Below are 19980 nucleotides of genomic sequence, written 5' to 3'. Positions count from 1 at the left end.
AACCATCTCCTAACCACCTCCTAACCACCTCCTAACCACCTCCTAACCACCTCCTAACCACCTCCTAACCAGCTCCTAACCACCTCCTAACTAGCTCCTAACCAGCTCCTAACCACCTCCTAACCAGCTCCACTCTCCCTTCATTTCTTCTTCTTGTTGTGCAGCTTTAACACACCCAGGTGTGAATCAAGCGATCAGCATTTTCAATCTTCACGCTCCGTTAATGCAAAGGCTTCATGGAGAAAAGCTTTCATCTGAAGCTTCTTCTCATTCAAAGCTTTGAAGGCTTTGAAGATGAAAACAACAAACAATCTCACGTGCTTTTAGATGTTACAAGAGATGCCTGCACGCACGCACGCGCGCGCGCGCGGCGCGCACGCACGCACGCACGCACGCACGCACGCACGCACGCACGCACGCACGCACGCACACACACACACACACACACACACACACACACACACACACACACACACACACACACACACACACACACACACACACACACACACACACACACACACCCGAACCAAACTTTCCAGAGATACTTTGAAATGCAAAAACTATTCATCATGGAATGAAAAACAAAAATTCTTCAAGCAGTAACAACAAAACGTAATCCTGGATTAAACACATCCTGGACTAAGAAATCCTGGATTAAACGTGATCAAAGGTAAAATAACAATCTGGAAGAAGTAGATCCAAGCAGTTTGGATTGATCCTCGATTGATCCTCTTTCATGAGGACAAGAGAAAATGACTGGATGAAACTCTATCCGTCAGTTTACAGAGCATCTTCCTCCTCTAACATCAGATTATAGAGACTCTGGACTACAGTCGGACTCTGGGCTACAGCCGGCCTCTGGACTACAGCCGGACTCTGGACTACAGCCGGACTCTGGACAACAGCCGGACTCCGTCAGGATGTGAAACCTCCACCACTTTGGATCTACTTGTGGACTTGATGGAAATGCAGCAGGTTCTGCCTTCATAACTCATGTGGGCCATGAGTTGGCCAGCTGCCAGGCACAAGGTGTGTGTGTGTGTTTGTGGGGGGGGGGGGGGGGGGGGGGTTGTGGGTGTTCACTGCAGTGGTAAAGGGGGCGGAGCATGAGGCTCATGCAAGATGGCGACTGGGTCTCACTACACCTGAGGTTTGAGTGGCGGCTTCAGGCCTCATTAAATATCCTGCTGCTAAATGATGGGAAAAGACGAGTCCACTGAAATCACAGACAGACAAACAGGAAGAGCCGAGAGAGAGAGAGAGAGAGAGAGAGAGAGAGAGAGAGAGAGAGAGGGAGAGAGAGAGAGAGAGGTGTGTGTGAGAGAGAGAGAGAGAGAGAGGGTGAGTGAGAGAGAGAGAGAGAGAGAGAGAGAGGGAGAGAGAGAGAGGGGACAGTGGGATGGGAGAAAGACATAACTATTAACAGGAGGCTGATAGACGAGGCTGGACAACGCTGCAGACTTCACTTTGACACATTGACACATTGACACATTGACACATTGACACTTTGACACTTTGACACTTTGACACTTTGACACATTGACACATTGACACATTGACACATTGACACATTGACACGTTGACACGTTGACACGTTGACACGTTATGCTATTTCCAGTCCATCCACTGACTGCATTGGTTAATGTCCGTGTTTACCATGCAGCGTGAGGGCTGACGAGCCAATCAGAGGCAGAGGGGGGCGGGGCATGGCTTGGTCAGTGCTGACTGGACAATACGTGGCTAAGCCTGCGTACAGCCGGCGAGGGAACGTCCTCTTTTCCAGCGTCAACAGTTGATTATGTGCCGATTTTCATCATCAGGCTTCAGGCGGGACACCTACCTTACCAGTGATGTCATTCACCGCCACATGGACAAAGATGGACGCCTCCTCCATTCACTCCAGGTACACGTGGCGGTAACCTGCACACAAACACCCCAACTGAGTCCACACACACTCAAATCCTCGCCTCGCCTACAGCGCCGCCATCTTGGAGAGGTTAGCCTGGGTTCTTCATGTTTAGCACGAGCAGGAGACCTCTCCAAGATGGCGGCCCTGTCGGCACGTCGCGTCAACCGCTTCCTGTCTGGTAGACGACGTCTCTGCGAAGCCAACCTCCTGCTCCACCGGGCGCCATTGCTGTGCTGATGACTGCGTTGTATTCGGCGCTATGTAAGCAAGGGATCACTATGTCCTGTTCATGGGGCGTCCTCCGTCCCGGGCCAGCCTGCGCCGGGACGGAGGACGCCGTCGCCCTGAGCAGGCAGACCGGCCTCTACGTTATAAGAGCCAATCGTTGTGTCAGCAGGTCTGTTCATCAGACACTCAGGGGTCCGAGCTGGGAGCAGCCTCAGACTCAGCCTCAGCCTCAGCCTCAGCCTCAGCCTCAGCCGCAGCCTCAGCCTCAGCCGCGACCTCAGCTCAGCCTCAGCCTCAGCCTCAGCCTCAGCCTCAGCTCAGCCTCAGCCTCAGCCTCAGCCTCAGCCTCCCTCAGCCTCAGCCTCAGCCGCAGCCTCAGCCTCAGCCTCAGCCTCAGCCGCAGCCGCAGCCTCAGCCTCAGCCTCAGCCGCAGTCTCAGCCTCAGCCTCAGCCTCAGCCTCAGCCTCAGCCTCAGCCTCAGCCTCAGCCTCAGCCTCAGCCGTCTCCATGGCGACGCTGGGTTTCCTACCTGGCATCATGCTGTTGAAGGCGATGGTGCGCTGGCCGATGAAGTCCTGGCCGATGGGGTCGTGATCCCACACCAGGAATCGAACCAGGGCCATCTCCGGCATGTGGACGGTGAACACCAGAGTCTCCTCCCACATGGGGTTGAATCCTACATCCGGGGGGGGGGGGGGGGGGTGGGGGGGGGGTAGGGGGAGGGGAGGAGGGGGGACAGCAGAGTCTGACGGCAAGCTCAGCACTCATCAATTATTCAGTGTGTGTGTGTGTGTGTGTGTGTGTGTGTGCGTGCAGGCGTCTCCTCATGCTGACCTCATCCATTATCGATGAGACCCTGAACAGTCAACTGACAAGCGTGGGGTTTTTTTTTTTTTTGTGGTTCTAGTTTTGGGAGTGTTTCCTTGTTTTCACTCTGGAGTCAGACTTCCTGTTCACCTGGTCACTATGTGAACATCAACCAGGTGTCAGTAAGTCAGCTCTCTGGTTGACTTCCCCCCTCCAAAGTATGAACCTTGAGACAACGAGCATCACGTGTGAATGTTTCAGTGTTGGAGGTTCATCACAGTCGTTCCTCCTCTCTGTTCTATTATTGACAACAGAAGACAGAACATGTGAGCGGAACCTCGTCCTCACATTAGCACACTCTGCTTTTGGGCTCCGGGTCTCGTGCTTTGACTGCTACAAATACAAACATTAACATTAAACCAAGTGTCACAACCGCCAAGAGTAGAATCTTTTACTTTCCATCTCAGTATTTTCACTTTGTTGGTGTAACGGAGTTAAAAATGCACTTTATTTATTATTATATTCAGATCATGTTTGTTATTGTTATGTCGAGTATTTGTGAATTTGATCTCAATAGTTTATTTTCATTGCCAATATTTGATTGATTTTGCTTTATTTTTGAAATCGCTTTTTGCACTGTGTCTTGTTTGTCCCTCCCGGGCCTCCGTCGTTCCTCAGTGTTGGTTTTGATGGCGGAGGCTAAGTCGTATGGGAATTCACTGCCGCGACTTCGTGCTGTTTTATCTGGAAATGTAGTAGTTTGTGTCGACGTTTTTACTGTAGATCGTTTGTCTATCGTCATAGTGTGTCATGTTACTGAGCTGTTTTGTTTAGTTTTAACCTCTATTGTCATTTTTAGAGACACATGTTCATTTATTTTAGCGCGATTTTCCAGAAACGCTCGCAATGTGACGTCAGCACACTGTTTATTTTATGTTTAGAACCAGAGTGGAGAAAGGCCAATGAGAGAACTGATTCTATTTTGGATGTTTTAAGTTTTTTATTCTATTTCCGTTATTCGTTCCACCCATGTATTGTATTTGCGTATTCAACGGATGGCAGTGCTACAGATTTTGTGTTTCATTTTATTTCATTGTTCGGGTTTGGTTAGATCAAGATGTACTTTAAAAATGTTGTGAGTGTCGGTTTTAATGGCCGAGGAACCAGAGTGGAGAAAGGCCGATGAGAGGATTGATTCTATTTTGATCTTTCCTACAGTGATTACATCAAGACTGGGGAAACACTCAATCCACTCATCGTTATTTTGAGGTCCAAATCGCTCCCGTTACATTGGCCCACGAACGTCCTGGCGTTCACCGAGAGCTCACCGTTGTCGTCCACCACTCTGGTCTGCTCCTTGCAGCAGTCCACCGGCAGGCCGATGACCTCCACCTCCACGAAGGGGTCGATGATCTGACACAGTGACCAAGTGTTGACATCAGAACACCTCAGAAGACTTTTCCGTGCAGCTCCTATCAGCCCAGTCTCACTCCGAATGCTGCAATAGCCGTTTGTCCAGAGGACGTTACCTCTCCTCGGTCTCCAGCATGGAGTCTTTGGGTTTAGGCAGCTGCTGTCCGCTGATGATCTTCAGCACCAGCTGCTTCTTCATCTGGCCGGGCAGCGGGTCGTCCAGGTTTGGGTTGAAGCTACCTGGGGGGGGGGGGGGCAAAGGTGGCAGGAGGTGGATCAGTGTCTAAGAAGCTTTGACGGCTGGTGAAGCGACGACTCCTGACCTTCGCACATGCAGGCGGGTTTCAGGATGTAGCCACAGTTTCCGTTGCTGTAGAATTTGGCTCTGTTGAGCTGGAGGACGCGACCCTCCGACTGTTAGTTCAGAGCCACTGGAATCACAGCAGCACAAGAAAGAAGACATTGGAAAACATATAGTTAGTTTGACATCTTCTCCCTGCGTACGGATGTACCCTCAATCACCGATGTCCCACACCTCCACCAACTAACCACACTTTGGAAACAGATTCTTTGCATGAAGCTTTTGGCGGTCAGGTTGAATCGGTGGCTGCCGCAGCCGGACGGACGTGTCGGTGCGATGGGAGCGAGAGGGGGTCATACCCAGCTGGCAGCCGGCGTTCCAGAAGGGCTGCGGGTTGAAGTTGGAGGAGTCGACGCGGTAGGACGAGGGGTAGATCCGGGACAGCTGCTTCTGGTTGAACTGGTTGAAGGACGAGGCTTTCTGCTGCATCAGCTGGTGGGCTTTGGTCTCGCTGAGGGACGAGACCTGCCAGCCGCCGCTCGCTGGAACCACAACAACACGTCCACATCATCAGCATACAGTGACACCGTCTGGACAGTTCAACTACATAATCTAAACTAACCTAACCTAACCCCCAACCCAACCTACCCCTACCCCAAACCTAAGACTAACCTTAACCCTACCCCTAACCCAACTCTAACCTATCTTCACTGAACCCTAACCCACCCCAACCTAATCTAATCTAATCTAATCTAACCTAACTTAGCCCCCAACCAAACCTTCCCCTACCCCTAACCCTACCCTAACACTAACCCTAACTGTACCCCTAACCCAACCCACCCAACCCTATCCTCACTGAACCCTAACCCTAACTCTACCCCTAACCCAACCCGAACCCCAACCTATCCTCACTTAACCCTAACCCACCCCAACCTAATCTAATCCAATCCCAGTCCCTTCTGGACTAGTCCTGTCTCGTCCAAAATAAATAATCCAATGTGATCCCTCTTCTTTTTACAAAACAATTAAATGATCAAGTTAAACATGTTGAATATGAGCAGTTAGTCCTTTTAATGCTGCTTCCTGTAAAAGGTGTCGGCCCAAACACCGCAGGCACACAAAGCTTTCAACATGTCTCCAGGACGGTGAAAAAGGCTTGTGTTTCTCCCTCTGGGACAGAAACACTGAGTGAATCAACCCAAACAGGTCAAGTTCTCCTGGATGAGGCCGGCAGACCTCAGCTGCTCTCAGTGTGAATGTAAACCACAGTGCCAAGTGTTCCCTGTGGATCCCGTGTGGCGAGACGATCTGCAGCTTCTGGCTTCACTCACCTGGAGCCTCGATGTCGCAGAGTCCGACGGAGCGAGTGTACTTGACCAGATCGGACAGAGCTCTGGACAGCTTCATGGTCTTCTTCTTCCTAAAGGGTCACACATTCAGGCTCCTCACTCTTTCCGTCTGGTTTCACAAACTTTCACAATACACTCCAACCCCAAGTACCACCATCAGTTTCGCTACGATCAATAAGTACAATGAAGGCTGTTTGTTGTAAATAATACTGTAGAAGTGTGTCTGTGGTTTGTTCAGCCTCTCCGGCTGCTTAAAGCTTCGGCCTCAGGAAGGTTTCGTGACGGAAGCAGTGAGTGTTTCAGGTACTTGTTGTGCTGCTGAGGAGCTCGCGAGGCGCCGCCGCTGCTCTCCTGGTCTGTGTCCGTGTCCTCGAAGCTCGCCGTCTTCTTCAGCTTGGACGCTTTTTTCTAGACGATGACAAACGACAAGGTGAGGGTGAATGAGAGACGGGGAGGACGGACAGGTGTGACCCCTGCAACATGGCCGCCGGCAGCGCTGAGACTCTGCAGGGACCAGCAGCACACCTGGAACCATCCTGGATTTACTTCAAGGCCTCTTGCTTTTGCTATACAGCTTGGAGAGCTGAGACTGTCCATCTGGACGCCAGAGACAGACGCCACCAGAGACAGACACCACCAGAGACGGACGCCACCAGAGACGGACGCCACCAGAGACGGACGCCACCAGAGACGGACACCACCAGAGACGGACGCCACCAGAGACAGACACCACCAGAGACGGACACCACCAGAGACAGACACCACCAGAGACAGACACCACCAGAGACGGACACCATCAGAGACCCTAAAAGCTAAACTCCTGTGGATCACTGAAGACGCAGCCAGAGAGGACATGCTGTGTGAACTGATCGTTCCAGAGACGAGAGGACGGGCAGGACAGACTGACCTTGCGTTTGGAGAAGCTTCCCATGAAGGACCGTCCCGTTCGCTTGTTGCTGCTGCCGTTGGCTTCGTCTGCGGTGTCCGTCCCGTCCTCACTCCTCCCCTGAGGGGACAGAGACATGTCAGCTCCTGTCTCTCCATACTGTCCCACTGGCTCAGTGTGTCCACAGCTCGTCCGACATAGTATAGAACGTGTGTGTGTGTGTGTGTGTGTGTGTGTGTGTGTGTGTGTGTGTGTGTGTGTGTGTGTGTGTGTGTGTGTGTGTGTGTGTGTGTGTGTGTGTGTGTGTGTGTGTGTGTGTGTGTGTGTGTGTGTGTGTGTGTGTGTGTGTGTGCAGGCATCTCTTGTAACATCTAAAAACACGTGACTGAGAATCTTTGTTTTCATCTTCAAAGCCTTCAAAGTGTCGAGTGAGAAGAAGCTTAAGATCAAAGCTTTTCTCCATGATAGATCAGGCTGTTGATTGATTGGTTAATTAAAAAAACAAAAACATTTAATTAATGCCCAGTCTCATGGTGGAGAGGCCCTATCGCGGGACTTCCCAGCAGGAGGCGGAGCTTTCACCCGGCAGGAGGCGGAGCTTTTACCTGGCTGTTGGTTTTGTCGCAGGACTTCCCGGCAGGAGGCAGAGCGGTGATGGTGAAGCTGTCCGGGTCTTCTCGGTCTCGGATCTTGGACTCCTTCATCAGGTTGTCCAGCTTCTTCTTGGCCATGTTCTCCACCTGCTTCCTGTTGGCGGACGTCTGCGGGAGGACGGAGGAGCAAGGTGGAGGTGAGGGAACATCCACTGTGTGGGCCTGTCGGGCGGAGCGCTGCATGCAGTGTCATGAAGGCAGTGACGGAGGAGAGGACAAGGGAGCGTCTTCTGCTCAGCTCTATGTGGACATTCCTGCAGAGACATCTTTAGTCTCAGTCCCGTCCTGGAAAACACCAGTAAACCAGCGGGACGTCGTCTGCTCCCTGGCTGACGACCGGACACACCAACAGAGGAGTGAATGAGAGGGTGGGGACAATGTGCACATGCTCGGTTCAGCCACCAGGTGGCAGGATGCATCCATCAGCTCAGAGAGTCTCTGAGTGTCCAGGTGGGATCGTCTCTGACTCGTCTCTCATGCAGCTCAACACACACAGCTACATTTCTTGTTTAGTCCTGCTTGGTCCTGTTTGGTTCAGTTTGGTCTCTGTTTAGTCCTGTTTGGTCCTTGTTTGGTCCCTGTTTGGTTCAGTTTGGTACTTATTTGGTCCTTGTTTGCTCCCTGTTTGGTCTCTGTTTGGTCCTTGTTTGGACCTTATTTGGTTCAGTTTGGTCCCTGTTAAGTCCTGCTTGCTCCCTGTTTGGTGCCGGTTTGGTCCTGTTTGGTGCCTGTTTGGTCTTTGTTTGGTTCAGTTTGGTACTTATTTGGTCCCTGTGTAGTCCTGTTTGGTCCCTGTTTGGTACTCATTTGGTCCTGTTTGGTGCCTGTTTGGTCTTTGTTTGGTTCAGTTTGGTACTTATTTGGTCCCTGTGTAGTCCTGTTTGGTCCCTGTTTGGTACTCATTTGGTCCTTGTTTGCTCCCTGTTTGGTCTCTGTTTGGTCCCTGTTTGGTCCTGTTTGGACCTTATTTGGTTCAGTTTGGTCCCTGTTTAGTTCTGCTTGCTCTCAGTTTGGTGCATGTTTGGTCTTTGTTTGGTTCAGTTTGGTACTTATTTGGTCCCAGTGTAGTCCTGTTTGGTCCCTGTTTGGTCCCATCTGGTCCTGTTTTGTCCCCGTTTGGTCCTGTTTTGTCCCCGTTTGGTCCTTTTTGGGACGTCCCAGAATGTCCACACTGTGGTCCAGTTAGTCACTTTAAAAGAGAAAATCCTCTCTGGAGTCACAGGAAATCAGCTTCTCTGATTCATGAACCTCAGACCAGGGACGGTTAATAACCGATGATCACTGCAGTGCTGGAGACCGTGCACAAGATCACAAGATCACATGATCACAAGATCACAAGATCACAAGATCGCATGATCACAAGATCGCATGATCACAAGATCACATAATCACACGATCACATGATCACAATATCAGGTGATCACACGATCACATGATCACAAGATCACAAGATCGCGTGATCACAAGATCACATGATCACACGATCACATGATCACAAGATCGCATGATCACAATATCAGGTGATCACATGATCACAAGATCACGTGATCATACGATCACGTGATTATGTGATATAGTGATGACATGATGACAACATCACATGATCACATGATCACAAGATCACCTGCTCAGATGATCACATGATCACAAGATCACCTGATCAGATGATCATAAGATCACATGATCACATGATAATGTAACAAAATGATCGCATAGCCACAAGATCACGTGATCACGTGATCACAAGAGGACATGCTGAGGTGGATGAGGATGAGCGTTCTCATACGGTACCTTCCACTGGGGAAGAATCAAGCCACCAGAGCAGAGAAGAGAAGGAAGGAAGGACAAAAGCAGGGGATGAGAACAGACGAAGAGTAAAGAGCAGAGAGCAGTCGGGTCACGTTCACACACACCCGGGTGTCTGAATTCAACGGTCATGTTGTGGTGTATTTTTTCCTGGACTGTGATTGGCTGTCATGGCTACACCGCCCCCTGCAGGCCTGGACCAGCAGGACACGTGGTTCCGTGTTAATGGAGATTTGTTTTCTAAAGGGGAAACGTGTGTTCTGGTAAAAACCCGGGTCGTGCCGACGTTCCCTCAGAGAACCCGTTCTCATGCCACCGACTGGACACCGGGAACCGAAGCCTGCCGGGATGTCCGGACCGAGGACAACACGTACGTCTCCATTCATCAGCTTACAGTCGTCCTCCATCTCGTCGGCGCTGTCCTCGTCCGACACGTCCCCCTCCTCCGCGTCCTCGTCGAGGTTGGGAGGAAGTTTCTTTCCCTGTGGAAGGAACCCACGTCTCCGTTACAGGAACCTTGTGGAACCTTGTGGAACCCTGCTGCTGCTCCGGGGACGGCGAGTCCCGGAGGAACGATCTGCTTATTACATGTCTGAACTTCTGCTTATTACATGTCTGAACTTCTGTTTATTACATGTCTGGATGTTCTGCTTATTACATGTCTGAACGTTCTGAACGTTCTGCTTATTACATGTCTGAACTTCTGCTTATTACATGTCTGGATGTTCTGTTTATTACATGTCTGAGCTTCTGCTTATTACATGTCTGGATGTTCTGCTTATTACATGTCTGAACTTCTGTTTATTACATGTCTGGATGTTCTGCTTATTACATGTCTGGATGTTCTGCTTATTACATGTCTGAACGTTCTGAACGTTCTGCTTATTACATGTCTGAACTTCTGCTTATTACATGTCTGGACGTTCTGTTTATTACATGTCTGAACTTCTGCTTATTACATGTCTGGACGTTCTGAACATTATGCTTATTACATGTCTGAACGTTCTGCTTATTACATGTCTGGACGTTCTGCTTATTACATGTCTGGACGTTCTGAACGTTCTGCTTATTACATGTCTGAACGTTCTGCTTATTACATGTCTGGACGTTCTGCTTATTACATGTTTGGACGTTCTGAACGTTCTGCTTATTACATGTCTGAACGTTCTGCTTATTACATGTCTGAACTTCTGCTTATTACATGTCTGAACTTCTGCTTATTACATGTCTGGACGTTCTGCTTATTACATGTTTGGACGTTCTGAACGTTCTGCTTATTACATGTCTGGACGTTCTGTTTATTACATGTCTGAACTTCTGCTTATTACATGTCTGGACGTTCTGTTCGAGTACCAGACAGAAACAGGGACTGAAGCAACAGACAGGAACAGACTGTGTCCACCGCCTGGAGACATCAGACGTGAGGACGTGAGCTTTTCTCTCGCTCACACAACCAGGTTGTGTAGAACTGCATCAATAGAACCGTGCAAACATGTTCTACTGCTGAACAACTTTGTTCCTCTCCGTGTCCAACTGTTGATTTCCCGTCCGTCCACCGCAGACACTCACCTTGACCAGGATCTTTCCTCGCAGCGAATCAGGAGACGGCAGGCGGCCAGACTCCTCCCCCCGGACGCTCCACACGTCCAGCTTGTCCCCCAGAACGTCCACCAGACACTGGGCCATCTTCTTCTGCTGGGGGACGCTGCAGTGGTTCTCTATGGACAGGATGACCGGGTACCTCACACACACACACACACACACACACACACACACACACACACACACACACACACACACACACACACACACACACACACACACACACACACACACACACACACACACACACACACACACACACACACACACACACACACACAACATGATTTTAATTTTCTCAGTTGTTGATTAAGGCCTGAGAAGTGAAGAGACGTTCCAGATCCTCTGAGCTGCAACTGAGTCTCCGGGTGTCCAGGTGTTTGGACGGAGCTGAACAGGTGGAGTGGTGGAGGTGTGGAGGGTGGAGGTGTAGAGGGGTGGAGGTGTAGAGGTGTGGAGGGTGGATGCGTAGAGGGGTGGAGGTGTAGAGGTGTGGAGGGTGGAGGTGTAGAGGTGTGGAGGGTGGATGTGTAGAGGGGTGGAGGTGTAGAGGTGTGGAGGGTGGAGGTGTAGAGGGGTGGAGGTGTAGAGGTGTGGAGGGTGGAGGTGTGCAGTGGAGGGTGGAGGTGTAGAGGGTGGAGGTGTGCAGTGGAGGGGTGGAGGTGTAGAGGTGTGGAGGGTGGAGGTGTAGAGGGGTGGTGTAGAGGTGTGGAGGGTGGAGGTGTAGAGGGGTGGAGGTGTAAAGGTGTCGAGGGTGGAGGTGTAGAGGGGTGGAGGTGTGGAGGGTGGCGGTGTAGAGGTGTGGAGGTGTAGAGGTGTAGAGGGTGGAGTTGTAGAGGGGTGGAGGTGTAGAGGTGTGGGGGGTGGAGGTGTAGAGGGGTGGAGGTGTAGAGGGGTGGAGGTGTAGAGGTGTGGAGGGTGGAGTTGTAGAGTTGTAGAGGGGTGGAGGTGTAGAGGTGTGGAGGTGTAAAGGTGTGGAGGGTGGAGGTGTAGAGGGGTGGAGGTGTGGAGGTGTGGAGGTGTAGAGGTGTGGAGGGTGGAGTTGTAGAGGGGTGGAGGTGTAGAGGTGTAGGGGGTGGAGGTGTAGAGGGGTGGAGGTGTAGAGGTGTGGAGGGTGGAGTTGTAGAGGGGTGGAGGTGTAGAGGTGTAGGGGGTGGAGGTGTAGAGGGGTGGAGGTGTAGAGGTGTGGAGGGTGGAGTTGTAGAGGGGTGGAGGTGTAGAGGTTTGGAGGGTGGATGTGTAGAGGGGTGGAGGTGTAGAGGTGTGGAGGGTGGAGGTGTAGAGGGTGGAGGTGTAGAGGGTGGAGGTGTGCAGTGCAGGGTGGAGGAATAGAGGGTGGAGGTGTGATGAGACCTGACGGGGACCTACTGGGTCTTGACGAAGGCGTACTTGTTGATGGTGTCCACCACGTCCCTGAACAGGACCTTGGACGTCAGGGTGTAGCCGTGGTGGACGATGGGCTCGCCGTCCGGTCCGTCCCAGCAGTCCACTGCAACGCAGCAGCCGTCAGTCAGACCGGGGACACACTGGAGGACGGGTGTGTGTGTGTGTGTGTGTGTGTGTGTGTGTGTGTGTGTGTGTGTGTGTGTGTGCGCTGACCCTCCACACAGCGGCAGCCGGCCTGCAGCACCCAGGCGTACATGTCCACCCGGGACTGGGACATCAGCTGGTCCCCGGTCAGGTAGGTGTTGTGGGACGAGGCGATGAAGTAGCTGGACAGCGGCTGGTCCATGTCCTGCGTCACGCCGTAGTGCTCGGGGTTGAAGACGTCCCCCGCCGGGCTGCGCATGTAGTTCGTGAAACCTGCAACGCCAGGTCATCAGTTGGTCCACCGTGTCCCTGTTACGTCAGGTCTCACCGTGTCCCTGTTACGTCGTGTCTCACCATGTCCCTGTTGCGTCGTGTCTCACCGTGTCCCTGTTACATCGTGTCTCACCGTGTCCCTGTTACATCGTGTCTCACCGTGTCCGTTACGTCGTGTCTCACCGTGTCCCTGTTACGTCGTGTCTCACCGTGTCCCTGTTACGTCGTGTCTCACCGTGTCCCTGTTACGTCGTGTCTCACCGTGTCCCTGTTACGTCGTGTCTCACTGTGTCCCTGTTACGTCGTGTCTCACTGTGTCCCTGTTATGTCGTGTCTCACTGTGTCCCTGTTACGTCGTGTCTCACTGTGTCCCTGTTACGTCGTGTCTCACCGTGTCCCTGTTACGTCGTGTCTCACCGTGTTCCTGTTACGTCGTGTCTCACTGTGTCCCTGTTACGTCATGTCTCACTGTGTCCCTGTTACATCATGTCTCACCGTGTCCCTGTTACATCATGTCTCACTGTGTCCCTGTTACGTCGTGTCTCACCGTGTCCCTGTTACGTCATGTCTCACTGTGTCCCTGTTACGTCGTGTCTCACTGTGTCCCTGTTACGTCATGTCTCACCGTGTCCCTGTTACATCGTGTCTCACCGTGTCCCTGTTACATCGTGTCTCACCGTGTCCCTGTTACGTCGTGTCTCACCGTGTCCCTGTTACGTCGTGTCTCACCGTGTCCCTGTTACGTCGTGTCTCACCGTGTCCCTGTTACGTCGTGTCTCACCGTGTCCCTGTTACGTCGTGTCTCACCGTGTCCCTGTTACGTCGTGTCTCACCGTGTCCCTGTTACATCGTGTCTCACTGTGTCCCTGTTACAAGCTGTTTGTTCAGACTCACCGTCGATCCCCAGCACCGCCTGGGTCTGGTTTTGGAAACACGGCTCGAACTTGTTGATGATCTCCAGGCACTGGTCTCTGGTCACGCTGGTCATCTGGACAAGGTGAAGCCTGGTTAGGACGGATTGACTGTGTGTGTGTGTGTGTGTGTGTGTGTGTGTGTGTGTGTGTGTGTGTGTGTGTGTGTGTGTGTGTGTGTGTGTGTGTGTGTGTGTGTGTGTGTGTGTGTGTGTGTGTGTGTGTGTGTGTGTGTGTGTGTGTGTGTGTGTCAGAACAACAATCTGGTTTCTCGATCATGGTTCTTGATTAAATGACCTGTTGTTGATCTCGAATTTGCATTTTATTTTACAGCATCAAAGAGAGTGTTCAGAGTTCCTAGTGTTCAGAACTCCTAGTGTTCAGAACTCCTAGTGTTCAGAACTCCTAGTGTTCAGAGCTCAGTGTTCAGAGCTCCTAGTGTTCAGAACTCCTAGTGTTCAGAGCTCCTAGTGTTCAGAGCTCCTAGTGTTCAGAACTCCTAGTGTTCAGAACTCCTAGTGTTCAGAACTCCTAGTGTTCAGAGCTCCTATTGTTCAGAACTCCTAGTGTTCAGAACTCCTAGTGTTCAGAACTCCTAGTGTTCAGAACTCCTAGTGTTCAGAACTCCTAGTGTTCAGAGCTCAGTGTTCAGAACTCCTAGTGTTCAGAGCTCCTAGTGTTCAGAGCTCCCAGTGTTCAGAGCTCCTAGTGTTCAGAGCTCAGTGTTTAGAGCTCCTAGTGTTCAGAGCTCCCAGTGTTCAGAGCTCCTAGTGTTCAGAGCTCAGTGTTTAGAGCTCCTAGTGTTCAGAGCTCCTAGTGTTCAGAGCTCCCAGTGTTCAGAACTCCTAGTGTTCAGAGCTCAGTGTTTAGAGCTCCTAGTGTTCAGAGCTCCCAGTGTTCAGAGCTCCTAGTGTTCAGAGCTCAGTGTTCAGAACTCCTAGTGTTCAGAGCTCAGTGTTCAGAGCTCCTAGTGTTCAGAACTCCTAGTGTTCAGAGCTCAGTCTTCAGAGCTCCTAGTGTTCAGAGCTCAGTGTTCAGAGCTCCTAGTGTTCAGAACTCGTAGTGTTCAGAGCTCAGTCTTCAGAGCTCCTAGTATTCAGAGCTCCTAGTGTTCAGAGCTCCTAGTGTTCAGAACTCAGAGTGTTCAGAACTCCTAGTGTTCAGAACTCAGAGTGTTCAGAGCTCCTAGTGTTCAGAGCTCAGAGTGTTCAGAGCTCCTAGTGTTCAGACCTCAGAGTGTTCAGAGTTTCTCTCGCTGGCTGTTTAACAAAGAGCTGATCAGCTCTTCTCTGCGGCACCAGGAGGCTCTTTATTCCCCAAATCTGAAGGGGAATCTGACGTTACTGCGTCACGGTTGTATCTCGGTGAGAAGTCGGCTGGCGAGTACTGGAGTACTGGAGTACTAGAGTACTGGAGTACTGGAGTACTCCCTCCCCTGTAGCTTGTAACTTCCCGTCTCAGAGAAGCTAATCACAAAAAGTCCTGCAGGTAATTAGTCAAGGAAATAATGAAAGAACATTAAAACCATAACATTTCCAGAAAGTGTTTCCAGAAGGGTTCACATGGGGCTTCGCACACTGTGAACGCTCATCCTCATCATCATCATCATCATCATCATCCTCATCATCATCGTAGACAGAGCTTTCCCTCAGCTTTAAAATGAGGTATTATCGTGTTGCTACCTGGGCTAGCACGCGAGCTACCAATGTTCTAGTGGATCTTCTAGCCTGGATGTTTACGTTGCGCTGCAGAGGAAGACCCATCCAAGATGGCGGCGCTGTGGACACGTCACAGGCATCTACTGTTCTATATACTAATAAACTATTTATAGCCTCTTGCACATTGAAATTTAAAGATATAGTATATTTAGAAATACATTAGAAATACTATTTCGAATAAAGAATAAAAGTCTTCCCACAGCTATTCAAAATGTTTTTTTAATTAAGAGAAAACAACTACAACTTAAGAGGACTGTGTGTATTTGAAAAAGGTGGTGCGAGAACCAACGTTAAATACAGATGTTTCTATTCTGGGAGGTTTATGGAACCAGACTTAAAACTGTGCAAATCACTGTTCTGCTGCAAAAAAACAGTCAAAAGAAAAATAATTAATGGTTAAAATGAACAATAATTTCTGTTACTGGTTGGGTTTTTCTCTTGTATTACTTCTGTTATGTTCCATATTCATTTTTTTCTCCCGTACTACGACTGCTATGTTTATTTTTTCTTTTTTCTTTCTCCAGTTGCTTTTTTAAAAATGTGATTATATCTTTTGCATCACTGGTGTCTGGGGTAACCTCACGGGTTTTTAAGGGAGAGGCTAAAATTAGCCTTGGCTTCAGCCTAATACCCATTTCGGTTACAAGTATATTGTGGAAACAGTGAAAAATCACAGGTGTGTGAACTTTTACCATGAACTGCACACAAATTCATCAACTGCACTTGTACTGAAACTGTAACCGAAATAAGTCATCATTCATTCATTATATCTATGGGCGATCTCTCCCGGGAGCCCATGGGCGTGACAGGAAGTCAGAAGTGAGCAGAGTGGGCCGGTACCTTCTGCTCGGTCTCCAGGAAGCGGGTCAGGTCGTCGGTGTCCAGGTGGTCCTTGTGGTCCTTGTGGCTGCTGTAGGTGAGCATGAGCAGGTACAGGTCCCTGCGGGTCGACATCATCTTGTAGAAGGAGCAGAACTCCTCGAAGCCCAGCGTCCCCTGCTGGTCGTCCGTGTCGGCTTCCTGCACGCCGGACAGAAACCCGGTCAGCCGAAAGGGGTCATCACGACCCTTTCCAGTCTCGTCGCGACCCTTTCAAGTCTCGTCGCGACCCTTACAAGTCTCGTCGCGGCCCTTCCAAGTCTCGTCGCGACCCTTCCACGTCTCGTCGCGACCCTTACAAGTCTCGTCGCGGCCCTTCCAAGTCTCGTCGCGGCCCTTCCAAGTCTCGTCGCGACCCTTCCACGTCTCGTCGCGACCCTTCCACGTCTCGTCGCGGCCCTTCCAAGTCTCGTCGCGGCCCTTCCAAGTCTCGTCGCGACCCTTCCAAGTCTCGTCGCGACCCTTCCAAGTCTCGTCGCGGCCCTTCCAAGTCTCGTCGCGACCCTTCCACGTCTCGTCGCGGCCCTTTCAAGTCTCGTCGCGACCCTTCCACGTCTCGTCGTGACCCTTCCAAGTCTCGTCGCGGCCCTTCCAAGTCTCATCGCGACCCTTCCAAGTCTCGTCGCGACCCTTCCAAGTCTCATCGCGACCCTTCCAAGTCTCGTCGCGGCCCTTTCAAGTCTCGTCACGGCCCTTTCAAGTCTCATAAACCTCTAAAGTCAGACATTTTGTACTGAAAATACAACGTTTAGGTTTCTGGTTACAAAATACACATTCAAACGTTTGTTATACTTTCACTGTGGAAGAGGAGGTGCAGATTGAACACACACACACACACACACACACACACACACACACACACACACACACACACACACACACACACACACACACACACACACACACACACACACACACACACACACACACACACACACACACACACACACACACACACACACACACACACACACACACACACACACACACACGGGCCATGGTGTGGTTACCTTGCATTACCCAGAGGCCATCTGGCAGCGCCATATGGGTGGCCGTGAGGTGGCCGCTGAAATTAGCGTTAGCAGGCTGGCGCATTGTTCTGCCGGCGGCGGCCAAAGGGAACTTGTTTGACACGGTCAGGTGCTAATCCCTGCTAATCCCTTCTAATCCCTGCTAATCCCTGCACTATGCCGCAGTTAGTGGCCGAGCAGTGAAATGATCTGCTGCCAGGAAAAACGTCTGTCAGTGACCTGAACCGGATCTGTTAACGAGCAGTACTCTGTGTTAACGAGCAGTACTCTCTCTTAACGAGCAGTACTCTGTTAACGAGCAGTACGCTGTTAACGAGCGGTATTCTGTTAACAAGCAGTACTCTGTTAACAAGCAGTACTCTGTGTTAACGAGCAGCACTCTGCCTTAACGAGCAGTACTCTGTTAACGAGCGGTATTCTGTTAACAAGCAGTACTCTGTTAACAAGCAGTACTCTGTGTTAACGAGCAGTACTCTGTGTTAACGAGCAGTACTCTGTGTTAACGAGCAGTACTCTCTCTTAACAAGCAGTACTCTCTCTTAACAAGCAGCACTCTGCCTTAACGAGCAGTACTCTGTTAACGAGCAGTACTCTCTCTTAACAAGCAGCACTCTGCCTTAACGAGCAGTACTCTGTTAACGAGCAGTACTCTGCATCAACAAGCAGTACTCTGCCTTAACGAGCAGTACTCTGTGTTAACGAGCGGTACTCTGGATTGCTGACCCTGGTTCAGGTAGGGGGTAGGGAGGCAGACCCTGGTTCAGGTAGGGGGTAGGGAGGCAGACCCTGGTTCAGGTAGGGGGTAGGGAGGCAGACCGTGGCTCAGGTAGGGGGTAGGGAGGCAGACCCAGGTTCAGGTAGGGGGTAGGGAGGCAGACCCAGGTTCAGGTAGGGGGTAGGGAGGCAGACCCTGGTAGATGTTTGTCACATGAAGCTCAGAATCCTACAGAGACCACGAAGGACGAGGCTCCAAGACTCAAACTGCTTCTTTCTGAAGAAATGACGAAAACTCAGTGTGCTTCTGTAAAACCACCATGTCCATCATCCATCATCCATCATCCATCCATCATCCATCATCCATCCATCATCTATCATCCATCCATCATCCATCATCCTGACCTTGAACATCTGCTTGACCTTCTGCCGGGGCAGGTTGACGTTGAGCTTGTGGAGCAGCTGCAGGACCTCGTTGATGCTCAAGCTGCCGTCGCCGTTCTTGTCGGCCTCGGTGAACGTCTGCTTCAGCCACGTGGCGACGCCTCAGTCAAGGAGCGTCCACACATTCAAGACCACACACACACGTTGACGGTACAGAGGCGCGGGGGCGGGGGCGGGGAAGGATATTGGTCTCGGGTGCGCTGCCTCTTGGCCAGGCTGTCCTCGTCGCTGATGCCGGCCACCAGGTACTTGAGGCCGGTGATCCAGGTGCGGGCCTCGTCCCCGGCGCCGGACACCAGGTCCAGGGACTCCAGGTGCTCCCCGTAGTACAGGCTGAAGCAGCAGTTGGGGTTGAAGCTGCTCTCCGCATAGCGCTGGAAGATCTCAGACTGCTTGCCCTCGCGCACCTCCCGGATGGAGTCGATGGAGACTGTTTGAGGAGAGAGAGAGAAGCAGCGGTAACGACGGCGCTCGCGTCCTTTACTAGCTGAAAGGCTCTGCTGAGCCAGAGAGACTTTACTCTGGAGATCCAGCTGCAGGAACATGTGCTGACTGGCTGCTGAGCATCAGCAGCTCCACCCACACTCCTGCTGCCAGCGTGAGAACATGTGGGACGACTCATAACGACTGAAGAGACTGCTCGCGGAGGAGGGAGCTTCAAGCTAGCAGGGGCTAGCTTGGGAGGAGACACAACCGACCAGGACCGACCAGGGTCTGGCTAAACACTGAGAAAAGTGGGCAGAGGATCCTGCAGAACCAGACCCAGAGGTAGACAATCCTGCAGAACCAGGGTAGGGGGTGGTAGATGCTTGAGTTTACATTTCATTCTGAAGCTTCTCTGCTTGATTGACGGGAACAAGATTCTAAACTCAATGAAGGTGTCAGCAGTTTAACGAGTGAGGAAGAACTAGACCAGCCTGCACAGAACAGTGTGTGTGTGTGTGTGTGTGTGTGTGTGTGTGTGTGTGTGTGTGTGTGTGTGTGTGTGTGTGTCACTCTCTCTCTCTCTGGGCAGATTAAAGTTGATGAATAATGAAATGTATTTAAGAAGCTTATTAAACCTCAGGACCCAGAGGGGGCGGAGCCTGAGGCCCCCCCCCTGAAGGGTTCAAACAGCAGGGGGCGGAGCCTGAGGCCCCCCTGAAGAGTTCAAACAGCAGGGGGCGGAGCCTGAGGCCCCCCCTGAAGAGTTCAAACAGCAGGGGGTGGAGCCTGAGGCCCCCCAGAAGGGTTCAAACAGCAGGGGGCGGAGCCTGAGGCCCCCCCTGAAGGGTTCAAACAGCAGGGGGCGGAGCCTGAGGCCCCCCCTGAAGGGTTCAAACAGCAGGGAGATTGAATCCTGAACATCTGAAGAACCTTCTGGAGGAAGAACAACTGCTCTGATCCCGTCTTTCTTCTTCTTCTTACGTTTGTTCATCTGATTTTATTTTTTTTTACACTGACATGTCTGTCCAGTTCTCCGCTGTGTGTGTGTGTGTGTGTGTGTGTGTGTGTGTGTGTGTGTGTGTGTGTGTGTGTGTGTG

At 51.3% G+C, this 19980-nt stretch overlaps 1 protein-coding gene across 1 annotated transcript in view; it reads right to left on the bottom strand.

Moving 5' to 3' along the window:
- LOC308130605 (1-phosphatidylinositol 4,5-bisphosphate phosphodiesterase eta-2-like) overlaps positions 1–19980 on the bottom strand; it is a gene marked incomplete at its 5' end in the record, with an annotated part of 52182 nt that overhangs the window by 9278 nt on the left and 22924 nt on the right. The window contains 21 exon segments of the mRNA XM_080497009.1: positions 1844–1897; positions 1901–1923; positions 2670–2816; positions 4276–4360; positions 4477–4493; positions 4496–4600; positions 4684–4777; positions 4781–4791; positions 5021–5203; positions 5993–6081; positions 6318–6418; positions 6918–7016; positions 7502–7657; positions 9730–9837; positions 10925–11096; positions 12326–12446; positions 12557–12760; positions 13655–13748; positions 16230–16409; positions 18419–18548; positions 18644–18887. Coding sequence (XP_080353135.1) covers positions 1844–1897; positions 1901–1923; positions 2670–2816; positions 4276–4360; positions 4477–4493; positions 4496–4600; positions 4684–4777; positions 4781–4791; positions 5021–5203; positions 5993–6081; positions 6318–6418; positions 6918–7016; positions 7502–7657; positions 9730–9837; positions 10925–11096; positions 12326–12446; positions 12557–12760; positions 13655–13748; positions 16230–16409; positions 18419–18548; positions 18644–18887 — 2417 coding nt within the window.

This window comes from Blennius ocellaris (assembly GCF_963422515.1).
Source record: "Blennius ocellaris genome assembly, chromosome: 5".
NCBI lineage: Eukaryota > Metazoa > Chordata > Actinopteri > Blenniiformes > Blenniidae > Blennius > Blennius ocellaris.
The sequence above is the reverse complement of the archived record's forward strand: the minus strand, read 5'-3'. Positions and strand labels throughout refer to the sequence as shown.